Source organism: Gracilinanus agilis, chromosome 5 (genome assembly GCF_016433145.1).
Source record: "Gracilinanus agilis isolate LMUSP501 chromosome 5, AgileGrace, whole genome shotgun sequence".
NCBI classification, from domain to species: Eukaryota; Metazoa; Chordata; class Mammalia; order Didelphimorphia; family Didelphidae; genus Gracilinanus; species Gracilinanus agilis.
This window is the reverse complement of record NC_058134.1, coordinates 270,825,037-270,846,904: the sequence shown is the minus strand read 5'-3', so window position 1 is coordinate 270,846,904 and position 21,868 is coordinate 270,825,037. Positions and strand designations below refer to the sequence as shown.

The 21,868-nt window shown below is 40.1% G+C and overlaps 1 protein-coding gene across 1 annotated transcript in view; it reads right to left on the bottom strand.

The window, feature by feature from the left end:
* GRIP1 (glutamate receptor interacting protein 1) overlaps positions 1–21,868 on the bottom strand; it is a 491,773-nt gene that overhangs the window by 79,131 nt on the left and 390,774 nt on the right. The window contains exons 9-11 of the mRNA XM_044679204.1: positions 13,732–13,975; positions 7,646–7,741; positions 6,218–6,363 (exon numbers count right to left, since the gene is read on the bottom strand). Coding sequence (XP_044535139.1) covers positions 6,218–6,363; positions 7,646–7,741; positions 13,732–13,975 — 486 coding nt within the window. The remainder of the gene's footprint in view (positions 1–6,217; positions 6,364–7,645; positions 7,742–13,731; positions 13,976–21,868) is intronic.

Genomic DNA, 21,868 nt, shown 5'->3' with positions numbered 1-21,868 from the left:
TGAAGCAAGAACCAAAGGTCATCTAGACAAAGTTTCAACACTAGATAGAAAGCCTATTTCAAATGAGCAGTCATAAGAAAATGCTACAGTTAATGACTGTGGAATTATAAGACAACAGAACGTGTGTCTCCCATGCCAAGAATTAGGGCCTTGGATCTGTCATATGGGACTGAATTGATCAGATGCTGCGAAGAGACTCCAGTCAAGGCATCAGACCAGAAACTTTATCAATGTCTTCCCCAAAGGAGTTCTATCATCTCCCCAAGTAAAGTAAATGGAAAAGAATTGAGAGAGGTGCCACTGGACAAAATGCCTACATCTCGAGGCAAAAATCTGTTAAAGCTAACAGCAATGCCTGCTAGCTAAGGAACCAAGTTAAACTAGGTTGCTATAAATCATATAGCCATGACTGATGAAAATAGAATTGAATTAAATAAAAAATCAGAAGCCACCACCCATAACACACACAATCTACAATTACTGTCAGAAACATTTCAAAGTTTGGACGAAATATATCCGCAGAGGATTACAGTTAAAAATGATGCTTGGAGACTCAAGTCTTACATGAGATTTCATGATAGAAAATGGCAACATTTCTATAAGAAGTCTCACATCAACCATACCAAAGAATTATCAGTCAGTTTCGGATCTGCGTCCCATGCTTTAAAATCAGTGACTCTAGTGAGAATTAATCAATACTTTCCAATTAATCATATCTTGACAGAAGAGCAAAATATACGCAAGAAAATCATTTTAGGTCTTAAAGGGGGAAAAAAGTTACCTTCTTACAGTAGTTAATCCATAGGGTTTAGCGGTCTTAGAAATGCCAGCCATTCCCCTCCCCCCACCCCCCCACTCCCCTACCCGTGCTTATTTTTGAGCTTCATTAATCAATACATTTTATGAACCAAAGCATGTCTGCTTTCTTGGTGGGAGATGGAACACGGGGATCTCCCATTTCTTCTGTAAATGGATGGTCAGAACATAAATGCCAAACAATGACTTACTGAAAAAGCAGGCCATTAATAGTATGCCATTAAGAGGAATCTAGTCTGGACTAGTACATCCTTCAAGCAGCTCAGAGGCAGATGGGGTATTTTGGTAATACAAGTCAATGGGATGGCTTTTGTATAATAGAAACCTGTCATATATTAGGTATACTAAAAATGGTCTCCAAATTAGCTACATAAAAGATTTTTTAAAGCATCATATTAAAAATAGCAGAGGAATATATATATATATATATATATATATATATGTATATTTGGTCTAGCCTGATTTGGACTTATGCTTGTGGTGCTTTACTGTTCTCTGGTTCCTTTTTTAAAGGAAAGAAGGAAGGGAATGAGGGAAAGAAGAAAGGAGGATAGTAAGAAAGGGAGGGACAAAGGAAGGAAGGGAATAAGGAAGGAGGGAAGGGAAGGAAAGAAAGGGGGAGAGAAAGTAGAAGAAATAAAGGGAGGGATAGACGGAGGAAGGGAGGGAGAGAGGAAGAAAAAAGAGAGGGTGGAAGGAAGGGAGAAGAGGAAGGGAGGGAGGGAAAGAAGAAAGGAAGATAGTAAGACAGGGAAGAACAAAGGAAGGTGTGGGAAGCCAATAAGAGAATAGATAAAAATCTGAGACCCCTCTTTTGACACCTCTTATGATCCATGCCTTTTCTTATTGGAAAAACATTATAGAGTTATTGGAAAGTCCATACTCAGACCAGAAGCTACTGAGTTAACAATTTCTCTCCTTGATAATTAAGAAGTCCAAACCCTAAAAAATATATTACTTAGATAAGGATTGGAGCCAGACAATTTAGTCCAGACTATCTGACCAGGTGCAGATCTGTAAATCAAGGCAGAACGCAATTAGTAAACATCTCCATGAAATTTATTTCTGCTCCCAGAAGTAAACCCCTACTAATTGGTGGTTGGAATTTGGCCCTTGTCCTTGCACCTATATCTCTACTTTTTAGACTTTAATGGATTGTGTATGATTTGTAACCCCATTCACAGCTGTTATTCTTTCTTTGTGTTCTTTGTTTGAAACCAGTATAAAATAAAGTCCAAATCCCATTGCGTTAGAACAGCATGGGCTAACCACTAGTCTAGTTGTTCTCATTTTCTTTCTCCTGCTTTAACCATCCTATGCCACCACGCCGCTCAGGACCCCAAAAAATCATATAGAGGCATGGCCCCCTATAGGAAGGAAGGGGATAAAGAAGGAAGGAAGGGAAAGAGAGAGGGGGAGAGAAGGAAGAAGAAATAAAGGGAGGTCTAGAAGGAGGAAGAGACAGGAAGGGAGAGAGGGAAGAAGAAAAAGTGGAAGGAAGGGAGGAGAGGAAGAGACGGAGGGAAAGAAGAAAGGAAGATAGTAAGAAAGGGAGGAACAAAAAAAGGGAGTAAAGAAGGAAGGGAAAGAGAGACAAAGGGAAGGGAGGGAGAAAGGAAGGGGTGGAATAAGGGAGGAAGGGATAGGAAGGGAGGAAGGAAGGAAGAAAAGAAGGGTAGAAGGGAGGGAGGCAGAGAGGGAGAAAAGATGTATGTGTCATCCCAACAGCTGGATTCATTAAAACATCAAGGACTTCTACCAGCACAAGCCCACATCACAACCTGTTCATTACTTACAATCTCAGAGAGTTGCCTGAAGCTCAGTGAATATTAGTAACATGCCCATGGTCACACAGTTAGTAAATGTCAGGATTCATGAATAACGAGGTAAAATTTGCCTTTATCCCCTCCTATTCTGGGCCCTTTTCTTTCCAAACCCCTCTCCCATCCTCAGGCAGAGAGTTTCTCACCTACTCAGTTTCTCTTGACCCTCAACAACAAAAAAAAACCATTCAATTAAAATCCTTCAGACCCAGGTGTTAGGAGTTTTACGCACCACCTGTCTCAGCAGATTTTATATCTGAAGTGAGGGCATGAAGAGGGAGAAATGTGGACTAAAGGAAAGGAATTAGCCTTGAGATTTCTTACATCAGTTGATGAAAGTTTTTCTATTCTAAAAATCACCCCACACAGGCAAGGGTCTCTGCTTTAGACAGCTTCTGTGTGAGCAGCCTTGATCTCCACCTTCACATCCATTTATAGATTCTGTTTTGTGTCCACCTTTTGATGAATTTATAAGTATTATAAAAGGTCCATTAAGATTTACCTACTGGTAAATTACCTACTGGGATAGTTGCTATTTTTTTTAGGGTTAAGTATTACTAGTAGATGTGAAAAGGCAAGGAACAAAAAAGCAGACACACACCAGAAAATGTAAATCTGTTTCTGTCCAAGTACCCAGTGGCTGCTTCTGAAACTGGTGCCAACTTGAAGGCATGCCCTGGCTTTGAATGCTGGAACATCCCCAGCCACGTGCAAAATCTATACTTATCTTTTTACTTAGAAAATAAGGCAGCTGAGGTCTGCTTCAGGTTGGCAGTCTATGCAGCAAAATATGTTTCCCAAATGGCAGAACCCTATCTAGTGTGTGTGGGGGTCTCTCCACAGATAAACCCAAAATAGAAAAAAACAATCTCCAAACCCGAGCCCCAGTAGTAATTGAGTCTGAAGGACTATAAACACAGTGACTATAAATACGGATGAATCTAAAAAGAGGTGGCAATTTGATTCTCTGAAGTTTAAAGCTGGAAAGCTGAGTTATCAATACCTAAAGGGCACATTTTGGAGGACAAAGAATTCTAGAAACTGTCAGTAAAGTAGGGACAAAGATTTGCTGTAAAGGTGGCAAATTAGAAGTAATACAGATATTGATATAGGCAACATAGCTGCCTATACCTGAAACCTGTGCAAATTGATGGTACAAAAATGTGGTTGGAACTGCTTTGAGTCTTGGAGGAGTCAGAAGCCAGTTAGTAGCATAGGAATGGTTTGGCAGGGGCAAAGATTAGCCATTTCTGGTAATGTGAAATAAATACTATGAAGAGTTTTTGGTCAAAGACAGTAACAAGGAAGAGAGACCAGGAGGTCTAGAGGAACTGAATATCACATTCTTTGACCTTACATTTCATTGGATCTCATTGCCAGAGTATATGTAGCCTTTAGACTGATGTGAATGGAAATACTGATAACTGGAAGGGATCACTAACAGAGAGTAATACTGAATGGACAACCTGAGGAAACATACTGATCTGGATCTATTTCCTCTAAGACTGTAAGTCAGAGACAGGTTGTGACATTGGCATGTGTTGGTGCAGAGAGTATCCACACTTACTAATCATAGGTCCTTGATGTAGTAATGAATCCAGCTGTTGGTGGTTTGAATTCTGGTCAGGATGAGACATACCAATGTTTCAACACTCCTCAGGTAGATTGTTGTCATGTTTTTAAAAAATCTTTTGTGTTATCAGAGAAGAAGATTCTTAATTTCTATGGTTCTTTCCTTTTTTTAAGTCTATTTTATTTCTGAGTCATCCCATGGTAGAGTTATATAGAGGGTCTTTAGAATTCAGGACACTCTTTGATAGAGTGGAAAAGATGTTGAATTTGGAGAGAGAGAGAAGCCTTAGGCTTAAATATTGACTCTACAATTTCTCCCTGTGTGAGCCTGGGAAAATATAACCCATTCTCTCTGGGCCTCAGTTTCCTCATCTTCAAAATAAAGAGTGAAATACTAAATGAAAACTATGACCTCTTGAAGCTCTAAATCTTTTTCTCCCCAGTGCCTTAATATTAAGTACAGTATCTTGCAAATGGTGATTGCTTGTACTTCATTGAAGAAGCTTGATGCCATCACATGGTGAATTGGATAATAAATATGAATTGGATTTGAGTGAGGTAGAGTTGGGTGAAAACATCAGCCTTTCTTTCTCTTCCAGAGCCATCAAAGTCCAGTGGCAAGGCAAAAGTCAGGACCACTGGCAATGGATGCAGTGGATTATCTTGGTGTCTTCCATGTTTGGCCAAGCTCTAGATGCTCCACAGCGCCTACAGCAACAGCCTTCATGGCCATTGGAGCAAATTGTTCTTATCTATCCATTGTGCCAGGGGAAGTTTTCACATACTTGAGATAGACATCCCCCTAAATCACCAATGGATTGGAGGCTGTTTACTGATGGCCCACCTGGTTTCTGCTGAGATGCTTTTACTGGAGTGTGGTTGCTGGGCATGCTTCAACTTCTTGGGGCCACAGGTGAGAATTGGATGAGAGGCAGACACCCAAAATGGATGAGCATATGGTAGGAGTTTAATAAACACTGACCTGGATTAGATTGAACTGGATGTTTTGTTTTCTCCTGGTCATTTTAAGGATGAAGCAATTAAGAGGGTGCCTTGGGTTTCCAAAAGTCAATCCATTTTCATAGCTGTCTTAAGTAAAGGTGTAATCACATAGGAAGCCATCCTTTTTATATCTGCTAACACAACGTCTCAGGCTTTGACTTCTCAGTAGCATAGGGGGAGACTTCACTTGAGTTATGTATGATCCAAAGAAATGTAGCATGTTACCATGACCACAAATAATGATGGGAACAGCCCCATTTCAAAGCCAGAGCTCTGAAAATGCTGCTAGAAAAGCAAAGATTAGAACTAAGTGAATCAGTCAACTGAAAGGGACTTTATTTTATTTTCAATCCCATACCTTCTGTCTTAGAATCAACACTAAGTATCACCTCCAACTCAGAAGAGCAGTAAGGACTAGGCAATTGAAGTTAGGTGACTTGCCCAAAGTCACAGAGGTAGGAAGTATCCGAGGCCAGATCTGAACCTCCCATCTCTAAGCCTGGCTCTTCATCCACTGAGCCACCTACTTTATCACTGACTTTAGAGATCATCTTATTTAATCCTTTCACTTTACAGATGAGGAAGCAATCACCATTTAGAGAAATGTAGTGGTTTGTCTAATTTTGAATGGCAGAGTTGAGACTAGAACCCAAGTTCTTGGATTCCCAGCTCCTTCCATATTTCTTCAGTAGGAATTTCTCAGTAGTACTCAAAAGGAATGTAAACCCATCCAGCAATTCAAAGAATGAGGTAGGTGGATTCAAGAAGAGATGGGCTTATTTTAAGACAAATCCCCATTACCTTATTTTACTACGTATATGTATCACTGATAAAATTCTCATCATAAGAATCTGTATCACAGTCCCAGCATACAATTTTAATTTGGTTGAAGATTCCACAGCCTGATTTACACCAGCTACTGTCTCTGAGACAAGCCTAAGATTCTTGTGAAGCTGGAAGACAAGATTACAAAAATCAACTGTAACTAGGCTAATGATTACTACCGGAGTTATCTTCATCTTTACGGATTTTGAGCTTCACGAGGTCCTCACACTGCTGTAAGATCTGAACTGCATCTTCCATGGAGCAGTTGTCCAGCCGGATGTTATCAATGGCCAGTAGTTTGTCTCCAAGTTCCAAGGTTCCAGTTCTGTTCAAGGAATGCAAATGTGTAAAGAATTAGTACCACTTAATTGGGTTATTGAACGTATCATTAAATATAATGCAGTATTACAGAAGATTATGAAGGAAAATAATTCTTTAATTAAAAAATATTTTTTCTTTACAGTTATTTTTTTGTTTTTTTGGACTATCTTATTCTGGAATGGAAGCCATGATATTTAGCTACTAGATATCAAAAATGTAACATTTGAAAAGTAAACTTTATATAAATAATATATAAATTCTAAACAGGGAACTGAGTTAGGCACTAGACAGACTGTAGTCAGTCATGCCACCTTTCCTTGTTTCCCTTCAATCATTTAAATTCCCCCCCTTTTTTTAAACCCTTACTTTCTATCTTAGAATCAATATAATGTATTGCTTTCAAGGCAAAAAAGTGGTAAGGGCTAGGCAGTGGGGGTTAAGTGACTTGTCCAAGGTCACAGAAGCAAGAAGTGTCTGAGAAATCCTTTTCCTACTGTAGAAAGACAGAATGGAAATGGCCAAATTCTAAAATGGTTAAGGAATGTTTTGCAACTTTATTTCCATCCATGGTATCTCTTACCAATCCTCAAATGTTGAAGGAAGAATTGGGGAGAGGATTTGGGAAAGTGAGATATGAAGTGGTATCTGATAGCTTTACTAGAAATTTGTGCCTGGGAAGCCTTTGTTACATCCAACTATTTAAATGAATCATGTGTATTTCTGGGTAGAAGTGGCAAAGGGTCCTGCAATGTGTCTTGGGGCAGTCAAATCAAGGGTTACTTAAAGCCTGAAAATACATAGAAAGTAGAATAATTAATTTTAAGGCACATTTTTTTTTTGCTCCGAACCAAAAACCTATCCCTGATTTAGCTATCTATGCTTTTCAACTGAGATCTTTTATGTTTAGAAGGCAGGCTTTGGCATCTGTTGTTGGGTCTTGCTGGGTCTCTGTGCCAACCAGAGCTTGTTTAAAAGGTTTTGTTTTCCTGGGCTGGGGAGGAAAAGCCCTAGCTTGGGGTTGGGCTCTTTTGCTATGCAATTATCTCTACAGGGTAGCTATCTCAAGAAGAGCCAAGCTCATCTTTGGCTATAAGAGTTTGGATGGGAAGTGACCAAAGAGAGCATATGTTGGCCCCACAGCAGGTGAAGAACTCATGAAAAACTCTTTGATGAAATGAGAATTATGCTATATATAGAAATCAATTTCTGACAGGATTAGGGGCCAAATTAGCTGTTAGCAGGAGGTATGGGTCAATGAGAAGGAAGAAGTTGGCCAATCATCTCACCTGTGAGCCACACTGCCCCTCTTGATATCTGAGATGACAAGGGGATCTCCTGGCTTTCTACTCGCTGGTGCTATAGAGAAGAAGATAAAAAAATTACTGACATTTTAAATTTATTCTACACATAAAACTATATACCTTTGACAATTAAAAAAAGTACCTTTTAGTTTGACAGATAGTATAACTATAAATCCAGATTATAACTCTGTAGCAGTGATGGTGAATCTTTTAGAGGGACAGATGATGTTCTCTGGCATGCATAGAGAGGGAGAGGGGAGCAGCCCTGCCTCACATCCCTCTGGCTTTCTTGTCACGAACTCTGGGAAACTCTGTGCTGGGGTGATGGTGGATGTGCCTACAGATAGGGCTCTGAATGGCCCCTCTGGCATGTGTGCCATAGGTTCGCCACCACAGTTCTATAGTGATAGAGCTCTTAACATGCTCTAGTAAGTGAATATTTAGTTTCACTAATGGTAATAAATATTTTGTCCCCACCAGTTTGTATTTGGACGCACACTGGTGTTATCACCATCATCATTCAGAGGTCCAAATAAAGCTATTTAGTCTCATATTATAATAGCTGAGTTTCAGGATTTGGTTGTTTCAGCCACTGGAATCAAATCAATGACAAGTGGAGTAATAATTTACATTTAGACACAGTCTTACATAGTAGAAGACTTTATATATGATATCTCATCAATGTGCTAAGTACCACAAGAGTTACCTCCCCCAGATACTATCAAATGAAGACCAACTCCAACTGGACAGGGGAAGAAAAGTGATGGGGATCAGAGAAGTCTATGGGGTGCCACATCTCAGATGGATTTCAAGAGATGGGCAAAATTTAAACAAGTGGAGGTTCCATGCAGAAGAATTATTCTTCGTTTCCAAGAAGATAGTCTCGGATTCAGGAAGACATCAATCAACAGATTGTATGGCCTTTGGGTGACTCGTTTGATATTAGAAGTTGCAAAGAAGGGGCCAATATGCATGGATAGACAAGAGTTTTATTACCAGGAGGCTCCCTGTACCAGTGAAATCATAGGTCTAGTCCCTATCTCTAGTCCTCCTATTAAGTATAAAAATGATATCCCCACTATAATAATGAGTTTGAAATTTAATTCCTCCTTAGAGTAGTTTTGCATAATTCTTTTATGTTATGAATAACTGATTTTCATGACTTTCATTCTTACCATATTTCAACTCTGTGTATTTTTCTGGGTATAGATCATGACCAATCCAAATGTAACTCATGTATCACAACCAAGCGTGTTTCCTCAGAATCTGCCAATATGTTTATAAAACATTTTGCCAAGATATATAACCACCACACAACAATCAATAGCTTTTCAAAAAAAAATTTATGTTCTATTGACCTGGCCTCTGATCAAATCCACTAGGGAAGGAAAGCCAGTGCCCAACTCTGTGACCTTTATAACCAAAGGAAGCATCCCCGGAGACTTGGTGGAAGTTCATGCTTTTATGGAAACAAACTCAACAGCTGGCATCCCATTCACTGTGTGCTGAGTGCCCTTGGCAAAATACAGGGACCCCTGTGACTCAGTACTGAAGGACTGAAGCTGTGAGATGAGAAAGCAATCTTCTTATCAGTCCCTGGTCAGGCATAGCTGCTACATGGCACAGTGGATACAGCACTGGAACTGGAGTCAGGAAAACCTGAGTTTAAATCCAGTCTCAGATGCTTATTAGCTATGTGACCCTGGGCAAGATATTTTAAATCGGTTTGCCTCAGTTTTGTCATCTGTCAAATGAGCTGGAAAGGAATATGGCAAACCAGTCAAATATCTCTGCCAAGAAAACTCCAAGATGGCACCATGAAGAGTCAGATATGACTGAAGCAATGCAACTGAAGCTTTTCTGTTTGGGGCAACTAGGTGGCACAATGAATAGAGTGCCAGGCTTAGAGTCAGGAAGATCCCTCTTCTTGAGTTCAAATCTGGCCTCCGACCCTAACTGGCTGTGTAACTCTGAGCAAGTCACTTAACTCTGTTGGCCTCAGTTTCCTCATCTGTCAAAAGAGCTGGAGAAGGAAATGGCAAACCACTCCTGTGACCCTGGATGACAAATCATTTAATCCAGTTTGCCTCAGTTTCCTCATCTGTCAAGTGAGCTGGAGAAGGAAATGGCAAACCACTCCTGTGACCTTGGACAAATCACTTAACTTAGTTTGCCTCAGTTTCCTCATCTGTCAGACAAGCTGGAGAAGGAAATGGCATACTACCCAAGGATTTTCACCAAGAAAACCCCAGTTGGGGTTACAAAGAGTCAGATACAAATGAAAAATGACTGAACCACAGCAAGAGAAAACAATCTTCCTTTGGTCCTCACTCAGAAAGAACTGCGGACTCAGAGGATCTTAGGAAGAGAGCAACTCTGGCCCTCTGTCTATTTTTTCCTTAACTAGGGCAATGCCTGCTCAAAGTACTCTGGGTGCACTTTGAGTTCAATTAATCTGAAAAATGTCATTTGAATGCACATTACAATGCTGTACACATTCACCTGAAGAAGCTTATAGTCTCACAGGGGAGAGAGAGAGAGATAGGAGAAATCTACAAATAACCAGAATTAATTAGATCCACAAATAATAAATAATAACATTTGTTTGGTACTTTAAAGGTTTGCAAAGCACTTAACAAAGAATCTATCCTTTTATCCTCACAACCACCTTGGGAGGCAGGTGCTATTGTTGTTATCCCCATTTTATCCAAGAGGAAACTGAGATAGAAAGAAGTTAAATTAATTTGCTCAGGGCCATCGAGCCAAGAAATATCTAAAGCCATATTTGAACTTAGATCTTTTTGATGCCAGGCTTGGTGCTCTATCCACTGCACCACCTACTTATCTGTCAGGAGAGCTATAGAGGGAGGAGTGATGAATCTTACTAGTTGAGTCTTAGGGAAGGTTTCATAAAAGAGTTGGTTTTGGGGATGGGATACGAAGGAAAGATAGGATCTAAAAAGGTAGAGATTTGAAAGAAGGGTCTCCTGGGCAGAGAACAGAATTGGTGTGGAGATGGGAATGCATGGGATGTGTGGGGGCAGTTGGGCTTCAACATTAAAGTAAAACAATTCGCTAAATATTTAAGTACTAGGAAGAGAGATCAAGCTCAGGAGAAAGGATATTCTGAAGGATTTTCAATGTCAGGGTAAGGAATTTGGATTTTATCCTATAAGCAATGGGGAGATCAGGGAGCTTTTTGATGAAGGGAGGCACATAAAGAGACCCAGGATACCTCAGTTTCCTCATCTGTCAAATGAGCTGGAGAAGGAAATGGCACCCTCCCCCCAGTATCTTCTCCAAGAAAACCCCAGTTGGGGTTACAAATAGTCAGATACAAATGAAAAATGACTGAACCACAGCAAGAGAAAGCAAATTTTTTTTAACCCTTACCTTTAATCTTAGAATCAATATTGAAGAGCAACAAGGACTAGGCAATGGTGGTTAAGTGACTCACACAGCTAGGAAGTAAGTGTCTGAGGCCAGATTTGAATCCAGGACTTCCCGTCTCTAGACCTGGCTCTTAATCTGCTGAGCCACTTAGCTGCCCTCTAGGACCATGTCATAATAAGATTAATCTAGCAGCATAATTTAGGATGAGTTGAAAAAGGAAACACCAAAAGCAAGGAAATAATTTAGATAGTGACTGGAGCAGTCTAGGTCAGAGGAAATAAGGTCCTGACCTAATATAACAGCAGTAAGAACGGAAAAGAGAGGAGAAACTGATTGAACAAGGAGTTTTCTGTATGGACACGGACTCTTCCACCAACAAAGATTACTGTGAAAACCTAACGAAAAATGAATAAAAGATGAGATGGAGCTTCTTGAATTATTTTGAGGTCACACATGCAGTTTCCTTTAGGTCTGAAGTGACTTCTTTTTACTGGAAAGTCAACCTAATTTTGTATGGCAATCCAAATGCCTCATGTGGGCACACAGGGAGAAACCAGGTTATAAAATGAGAGAGATGAGCATCAATGACTGAAAACTGCTCAAAAGCATCCCCATGAAATCTGTGTTCTACCATACCACATGGGGAAGGGCTGTGAGCCTACAGGCAGCAGAAAATGATTCACAACTTTTAGGTGATTTTAACAGTTTTAGTACTTAGCACAACCGGGAAACATAAAGATGAATTACAATGATAAACCAAAGGGGAACGTTACCAATTGCAGAAGTTTACTCAGTTAATCCTAGTCCTATAGGCATGTTCTAGGTATTAGGCTTAAATCTTTTTTTTTCCCCTTTTCTATCCCCCAACCTGGTCCCTTCTTCCTCAGTTGTCCAAAGTCCACTCTTCCTTGTGATAGAAACCAGGGCAAGCTCTAGGTTTCCAGCTAATGTTTCTAGCTAATCATTTTATGAAATTGCTAAAGCTTATCTCTTCCCTTCTAGAAACTTCTTTCCTTTACAGCAGCTCAATTCATCATTCATACTTGCATCCTCCAGCCTGGATAATCTGCTGCCAAGTCTTAATGTTTCTTCCTTTTTCTCCACTCATGGCTCACACCTAGATTACCACAAGTCTTTTGATTGTTCTCCACATCTTAAGCCAGTTCTCCGAGTTTAATCCATCTTCCACTCAGCTGCTAAAGTGATTTTCCTAAAAAGCAAGTCTGATAGGGGCAGCTGGGTGGCTCAGTGGATTGAGAGTCAGGCCTAGAGATGGGAAGTCTTGGGTTCAAATGTGGCCTCAGACACTTCTTAGCTGTGTAACGCTTGGCAAATCATTTTACCCTGTTAAGTCTCAGTTTCTACAGTCAAATGAACTGAAGAAGGAAAGGGCAAACCACTCGGTATCTTTGCCAAGAAAATCCAAAATGGCGGCATGAAGAGTCCCCCCAAAACAATTGAAAATGATAAAACAAATGGACTAAGTTCTGGGGATACAAACAAAGATCAAAATCAAAGATGGTCCCTGCCCTCAAGGAGTTTGTAAATTAATGGGAATTTGTTTAATGATGATGATGATGATTTTTTACTTTACTCAATTAACTCCTGAACCTGTGAAATTCATGATACAGAAATGAAATATCTGCTTTTCAAGGTATGTGACTCGAGGAGTCCATGAAATCATCTAAATTTGTAGAACAATAGTTTAACAGATTCAGTTTTAATTAGAGTATAACCATATAGATAAGATAAACTTGTTAAAACAGAAAACACTACACTGGTCTTAAGTTCTTCAGCATCCCCAAAGGGATTACTTCCTTTTTTGTAGATCTGAATTTTTTTCACAGAAAGATATACCCACCTAAATAACTGGGTGCAGAGAGTTCTCAGGAAAATATATTTCTTAATGGTTTGCTACAGCTTTTAGCTTGTTAATGGAAAGAGAGAAACTATATTCAACTTCCCTAACCATCTAGTACAGGTTAGAGGCACACCATGCTCTGAGTGAATACGAAGGGACGTGTGGAGGAAAAAGTTAAATGGGTATGTGATTGGAGAGAGCATCGGTCAAACCAGAATGTGCCCTCTCAATATCTACCTAGCATACTCTCTTTGTCCTGCTCCACTGTTTCACTTTCTTAAATAAAACTCCCCCAAAACCTCAAACCACAACGTTATAATAAATCACTTCGTATTATAGTAGTAGCATCAATAAAAGGAATGTCTGATGTTAATGTGCTATAAACACCTCATCTGGAACTTAAGAAAATTAGCCTAAAACTGCTCACCACATTCAAAATCACAGTGACTCATTTCCAAGTTAATTAGGTATGGCAGAGTGAGCAGTAAACCAAGTGTGAAATGCTTTAATGAGGTGTTTCTCAGAGACAAGAGCCTTCCCTCTGAAAAACAGAAAAAGTTTTGGTAAGGGGAAAGAGTTAAATATAACTAGGTCTGGGCACCCAGAGAAAAAGAAAACTCAATACGGATGCTTGCCACACTTTCCTGTGGCCCCGATTCTGACAGAAACTATAAAATGACCCAGAAGTTTCCTTGTTTCCCTTGTCAAATTCACAAAACTCAATTGATTAGGAAATAGAAATTTTATTGAGTTATGAGAAAAATCAAAGCCCACAAATGCAGCTGGCTTTTCCCTCTAGAGTTTAAAGATTTATAACGTTATCACCAGGCTAACATCAAATAAAGGCTCGTGCATGAGGTAAATATTCTGCACGCTCATTATATATTCATTGGTTGATGTCTGCTCAATATCTGTTCGTGATACTGCTGTCTCCATTAGATGGCAAACTCCCAGAGTGTTCAGTTCTCGGAGAGCATCACATGCTTTGGGCGAGCACGAAAATGAACTCTTGTCGAGTCCAGGATCCAATTCTGATTCTTCACTACCAAAAAAAATGAATGCTACTCATGAGGAAATGCACATTTATAGAGGCAATAATTAATCGAAGTGGAGTCAAAATGCCAAAAACTACCAAAGAGCCACCCATTTAGCAAATAAACCTATGATCTCTGCTCTCTAGCCTGCTTTAGATGGATACACTTCGCTGCTATGCTATAACCAGAGTCCTCTTCTAATTCAACACTAGAGAAGATTTAGGATTTTATCAGTGTGTCTGTTCCTTGGGCAGGAGAAGAAAAGCATCCTCTAATTCAACACGACAAGAAATTGGAATTTCATCAGTTGGTATGTTCCTTGGACAGAGAAAAATAATCTTTTCCAGGTCTTAAAAGAAAATACTTCAAGAATATTTGCTGTTCCATTTCTTCCCCTAAGCCTCCCTTCAGTCATCACCTGGTCATCATCATGACCAGCCTTCTGGAGATAAGTCTCTGCACAATTCACTACACTTGTCCTTGAACGACAAAAACTGACTTGCTTGCTAGGTCCATACTTGAAATGTTTCCATCCTGAGAGGCTCTACTGGAGAGGATATGCCATTAGCAGAATTTCTGAGGACCCAGGCTCATCTTCAACATCATAAATGAAGGATTGGTATATTATTTTAGTAGAGGCAGAATGGCCTTCCTGCTGGTTAAAAGAAATGAAGAGGCTCCCAAAAAATGTAATTTTTTTCATCAATATCCCATGCTAGCTATTTGGAAAAAGGGATATAATTCTACACTCTCCTCTGTGCCATTGCCCAGCAGAATGATGGTCTCTGAAAAGAAAGTGATGAGGACCCACGTGACGAAGCTAAATGGGTGGCTGAGGGAATGGATAGGATGGGGCTTTCTTGACTCAAAACTGACTTCTGCCTTAAGGGGCATTGCCCTCAATGACTATCAAGTCTGGCTTAAAGTTTAAAGTGCAGAAAGTACCATTTTGTCTCTAAAGCACAGAGCAGGTTACAGAGAAAGGAAAAGTAAATTATATATGGGAGTTGACCAGAAATTGCGATTATGTCATAGGGAAAATACACAGAGGATTTCTGTTCTTTTTCTCATCTTCTCCTTCCTAAAGGAGCCTAGTTTCTAGGTGTTTCTAATTTCTAGGTGTAGTTCTGTCCCCTTTGCTGTGATTTCCTGTTGGGCTAAATACCCCTCCCCAAAATAAGGTAATTTTTGCTGTATCTGCTAGGACATTGGTGGAACAGGGCATCCCCCGGCCCCCCCCCCTGCCTCTCACATATATACATATACAAAGATTTAGATTGACATAGAAAGATATAGGTTTTTTTCCTTTTTTTCCCACTTTCATTTTCTTTTCATTCCTGCATCTGAGATTTTAAGCTGAAAGGCCATGTGACTCTGTCAAATGAGTCAAAATATCCCCAACTTGAATCCTAAAAATAATACTGATTTTTAAAAAATTATGTTATTTTATTTTCATGAATGTTGTTGTATGCAACTTTAGATTTATAATTGAGAATTATTGTCTCAATTTTAAGTCATTTTTTAAACTCTTACCTTCTATTTTAGAATCAATACCAAATATTAATTCCATGGCAGAAGAGTAGTGAGGGCTAGGCAATGAGGGTTAAGTGACTTACCCAGGGTCATTCAGTTAGGAAGTATATGAGACCAGAAAATGAACCCAGGATCTCCCATCTCCTGGCCTGGCTTTCTATGCACTGAGCTACCTGGCTGCCCCTACAGAAATCATTCTTGATAGTTATATCAGGAAATATTTATTAAACACTGTCTATACATCAGAAACTATACTAAGCATAGAAATGAAATTTCTTTCCATCTATGTATTTATCTATCCACCTACTTACTGATCTACCTCTCTACCTACCTACCAACTGATCTCTCTCTCTGTCTCTCTATCTCTTTGTCTTTGTTTCTCTCTGTCTCTCTATCTCTTTGTCTCTCTCTGTCTCTCTCTATCTCTTTGTCTCTGTATCTCTCTCTGTCTCTGTCTCTTTTTCTATCTCTTTGTGTCTGTCTGTCTGTCTATCTCTCTCTCTCTCCTTCTCAAGAAACCTACAGTCTAATGGAGGAGTCAACGTTTAAACAACCATGGACAATCATGATATACGCAGAAAAAACTGGAGAAAATCAAAGGCATTAAGGGAGGCTGGGAAAGGCTTTTTGAAAAAGATTGGCTTTTATCTGGGATTTGAAGAAAGCCCTGGAAGCCAGAAGATAGAGAAGAGGAGGGAGAGGATCTCAGGCTTGGGGGCAGCCAGAGAAAATAGGCGATGGAATGGGTCCTATAAGGAAGAGCAGGGGCCAGAGTCCCTGGATCACAGAGATGGCACTGGAAGACCACTGACTAATGAGTCCTTATTAACATCTCCAACCCCTACAATCAACCAGTGGAAAGTTGTGTCTAATGTTCTACTCATCATTTGCTAAATGATGCCAATAGCTGCTGGCTGGGAAGGGAACTCAAATGAGCTGTCAAAGCATTCCCGGGGCAATGTTCATAATGCCATGCTTATGCTTAAAGCAATATTATCAGCATTATGTGATGAATAGCAAGCTTACCCTATCATGACTGGGACTATCATGAACAAGATTCCAACTTGGGCTTGCAGATGAGTCTCCCACGACTTCTGTTCCTAACCCCCCCGCTCAGGCTTCACTTCCTGAACATGACTCATTCTTTTGGCCCCTCTGACAGGCTCCCACTGCTCTCTCTCTCTCTATGGTGTTCCTTTCCCCTATCTGTTGATTGAAATCCTGCCTATTGGGCCAATGGCTGGGGGGGCGGGGAGCTGAACTGGCGGTGGGGGCATTGTGTTTGTACTGCAAGGTTGGCATGGCAGCCAGGAGATTCCACAAGAAGAAAGGACACTGATCGCTGATTTGTAATTAGGTAGATGGACACTTTGGTGCTTTCAGGCAGACCTGTCTGTGGGGGGAGGTAGGAATTTCATCATGGCTGAGGAAGGACGAGGCTAGGTGACATTTTGCCTTTTCCTTCTGGGGCCAAAGCCTCCAGATCACTTCCTCATCATGCTCTTTGGCCATTACCCTCCACTTCTTCCCATTGATACCCTAACTCTAGCTCTAGCTCCCAGACCACTTCTTAGTCACTCTTCACTTTACCCTACCTCAATTCCATAACTCCTTTCCAGAATTCTTTTATGTGCTCTCTTGTCCCATTAGGATACGAGGTTCTTGAGAACAGGTACTGTTGTGCTTCCTTAGATTTGCATCCCCTCAGGTTTATCACAGTGCTTGGTGCATGGTCATAAATGCTTTGTGGATTTTATCTAATCTATCAGTCTAGCTGATCTAGTTTACCTCTCAATCTAATCTCTATCTGATCCATTCTGTGTATCTAACATATTCTATTTAATCTCTAATCTATTCTATCTAGCCACTGGATCATTGATTTATCTAATCTACCCTTCCTATCAAATCTCTAATTTTATTTTGTTTGTTTGTTTGTTTGTTTGTTTTTTAAACCCTTGTACTTCTGTACTTCGGCGTATTGTCTCATAGGTGGAAGATTGGTAAGGGTGGGCAATGGGGGTCAAGTGACTTGCCCAGGGTCACACAGCTGGGAAGTGGCTGAGGCTGGGTTTGAACCTAGGACCTCCTGTCTCTAGGCCTGACTCTCACTCCACTGAGCTACCCAGCTGCCCCCTCTAATTTTATTTTTATCATTTAATCTCTAATCCATTTCTGACCTTTATCTAATTGATTCTATCTTATCTCTAAGATATAACCTCCATCTAATTTATCCCAATAGCTATTCAATCTAATCTATCCCGTTTATCTAATTTTCATCTAATCTCTAAGATATAACCTTCATCTAATTTATCCTAATATCTATTCTATCTAATCTATCCTATTTATCTAATCTCTAATCTATCCTATCTAATCTATATTGACTATATTATTTCTTTTACCTGCCTATATCTATTCATCCATCCTTCCATCTGTCCATCCATCCCTTCCATCCATTCATCCAATCTAGTTATCTAGCTGTCTTCTAACCTATTTAGCCAGTTTTTGTTCTTGGGAAGTTCAGCATGTGTAAGTGTGCCTGCAAACTCTCTGGCTGCTTATTGTGTAAAGGGAACTCCTTCCTCCCAGGATTGTGAACTTTCTGGGCATCTGGCTTGGACCAGCAGAAAGTTCATGATCCTGAGAGGAAGGGGTTTCCTTTACACACTATCTATAGGAAGACAAATGGAAAAGAAGTGTGCTTGTCTTTCTTCCACGGAACCTCACATAATGTGTCTACATTTGCCACTTTATCAAAAAGTCAGTCTTCTGGTCTAAATAAATTTGAAACACTAAGATAGATCAGAAATAGCTCTGGCTACATTTCTGATACAGAGATGGCTCTGAAATTCTGCCTTACTATCCCCTAAATGTACATTTGAGATCCTCAACAATTTGTGTAATTTTTTCTAACCACAGGTATGCAAATGATAAAGTAAAATATCCAAGCCACAAAGAAAGAGATTTATTATGGAAGATCTATCCCACAAAAAAGCTGGACCCCTGGTCATGACCACAGGACTCCAAGCACTGTGAGAGACCTTTCTTTATACCCTAAAGAATTAGACAATTTTTATACCAGAACAAAAATAGTACAAAATATTTATACCCCTCAAAGAATAGAAACACCCAGAAATATTCATAGGTTAGGTCAGCTAGGAAGCATCCTGATTTGGTGAGATACATTTTCTGACCATCTTTTGACCATGACTTAAGAATCCTTTGATGGAAAAGGGGAAGCAGTGATACCTGGGCTAAGAGTGAGTAGAGGCCCAAAACTTTCCCAGATGGACAAAGGAATTCATGAGACAAAAATGATTAAGAACTGTAAGCAGTAAGGCTATGGTCACCTCTCTCAAGGAGAAGCAATAGGGAATCTGGGATGCAGAGTAAAATTAAGGCAGGCATGGGAACAGGAAAGGCAGCAAGGGAATTAGGAAAAAAAAAAACAACAAACCCCACATTGGCAGAACCTGAGATTAAGTGTGGTTAGCCATCATGCATGCATCTTTGATGCTGTCAGATTTTTCAGAACTGGAAGGGTCTTCTGCAGCCATATAATTTAACCCATGACTAAAAAAAATTCCCCTTTATGAATACCTATCCCACTGTTGCTTGGAGACCTCTAAGGAGGGACTACCTACGCTATCTCCCAAGTAAACCCATTCCATTTTGGGTCAAACCTAACAGGAAATTAGTCCTGACATCAATTAAGAACCAAACCAAACAAAAACCCTTCCTAATGTATCCAAGAATCTAAGTCTTCTGAGGCTTTTGAAAATACTGAAGTCTATTCCCTAACACTCAGTAACTAAGCTCATTGACTTATCAAATTGAAATTCCCTCTAAATTTCCACAGATAAGAGTGGGAATAATAATAATAATAATGATAATAATAATAATAATAATAATAGACATGTTTATAAGGGTAATGTAGAGAAAGTACCAAGGGACCCAAAGAATAGTTAAATTTTTAAGCTGACTGGGCTAAGGACCAACTGAAAGGGCAGGACCAGTCTACAAGTTTTGAGAATGCTAGTGTTTCACATATTCACAGGTACTTATTTTTCCAATAAAATCTCTTGGTTTGGGGGTCTTTTGCCCTCCACAGTTTCTTCTAAGATTCAGTCGAACTGTCTTCTTTGCACAAGACACTCTCTCTCCCAAATGTGCATGGATGCTGGCTGTCTCATCTGTTTAAAATAATCTCTCTCCTTTTTTGCATCTCTTGGCTTTGCAGGCTTCATTTATGTCTCATTGAAAATCTCAGCTTCTGCAGGAAACATTTTCTGGTCCCCTTTAATGCTAGGACCATATTCTTCTGAGGTTGTTTCCAATTTAGTTTTTATCAATATTGTCTCTATATAGTTGTTTGCATCCTCTCTCCTCCATAGACTGGAAGCTTATTGAAGGCAAGGACTTTTTTTGTTTTTCTTTGAATCCTCCAAATTTATTAGCACATAGTAGGTGTTTAATATTAAATGCTTGTTGACTCGACTAGGCTTTGAGCTCCTCCCTTAGACTATGTGATCTTTAAAGGAAGAACTTTTCTTTTCCCCCTTTCTTTACATTGCTAGCACTAAGCATAGTGCTTGGAGCACAGTAGGTGCTTAACAAACTCTTCTTAATTTTCTAGGGTTTTTTAATTTTTATTTATTTTTCAAACTCTTATCTTTGGTCTTAGAATTGACTGATTCTAAGATAGAGGAATGGTAAAGTCTAGGGCAATGGGGGTTAAGTAATTTGCCTAGAGTCACATACCTAAGAAGTGTCTGAGATCACATTTGAACCCAGGACCACCTGCCTTTGGGTCTGGTTCTCGATTTGTTGAGTCACCCAGCTGCCCCTCTGGGGTTCTTTAAATTTAGGGCTGGAAAATCATTATTTCCCAATGTTGAATTATTTTTTAACTTATATGCATAAAATTTTCATTTCATTTGCTTGTCTCCAACAGTAGTTAATATTATATTCTTAAGACTGAAGTGTATATTCAGCTCTTGGTTTATTTTCCATAACTGAGAATTTTTCCTTATTTCTGAAGCTCACCATGCTCACACTTTAATGCTGCCTAGTCATTTGTTCTTGATAGGATTACTTCTTAAGCGAGATGTGGCTTAACACTGACAAGGGTGTATTTTCTTTTGGTTTTCATGGCCAAATTCTTACTGTCCTCATCATAGACTTTGTCATTCAAAGCCCAGAGGATCAGATTCTATAAAGATCCTCAGAATTGTTTTATTAAGGTGGCATCTGTGAACGCTTGGTGGATGGAGAAACAGGTTTAGAGACAGGAGGTCCTGGGTTCAAATCTGACCTCAGGCATTCCCTAGCTATGTGACCCATGGCAAGTCATCTGGCCCATACCACTCTTCCAACTTAGAACAATATTGATTCTAAGAAGGAAGGTAAGTATTTTAAAAAAAATAAAAAAGAATTGTTTTATTAAGAAAATATGTATTCAGAGTCTAAAGGAATGGGAACGTTCAAGAAGTTTAGAATACTTTTTTCCCTCATTTCTGTCCAAGAAAAATGCTATATCTGTGAGGGACATAGATGGAAGTTGGAAAGGATGGAAAATTGGATGAGATGGAAATCCACAAACAAACAAATATGGGGCCAATGTAAGTTTTACTACTTAGCCAGAATTTGAAAGCCTGATGATTTTCTTCTCTTTTCTTTTTTAACCCTTATTTTTGTCTTAAAATCAATACTGTAGGAGTTCCGGGTTAAGATGGCGGCAGAGTAAGAAGCAGCTCTTAACCTCTCCTGACCAAAACACACAAAACTCCTCAAGGGGACATAAAAACAAGTCCAGACGAACGGAGGAACCCCACAACAGGGCACAGCGTGGAAGGTACGTGGAATCGAGACATTTTCAGGCTAAAAAGGGCTCTCACTAAATCGCGGGCTGAGCAACCGCCCCACCCCCACCCCCTCCACACTCACCTATAGCTCCGAACCCAGCTAAAAAGAAATAGAGCAAGTTTGGGGCACCCATCGAGTCATCAGCAGCTCCGGGACCTGTTCCTGAGAGCAGCAAGACTTAGGACCCCATTAAGTCAAGAACGCACGCGAAATCTGAGCGCGCGGGAGCAGAGAGTGGACGCTGGGCACAGAGTGCTGGCTGAGAAGAGGCGTGGGTGCCGGCTGAGCAGAGGCGTGGGTGGAGGCAGACACAGCCAGGAACTAAAGCCTAAGTGGGGAACCAGTGCAGACAGGTATACGACTGTGGAAGTAGCTCCCTGAGACTTGTAAAGGAACCTCCTGCAGAGGATCAAGCAAGGGAATCCACCGGGGGCTTGACCTTGGAAAAAACTAGAACTCAGACCTCAGGAGCCAATAGATCTCAGACAGACACTGAGCGCGAGGATAAACCTGAGAAGCTGCTGG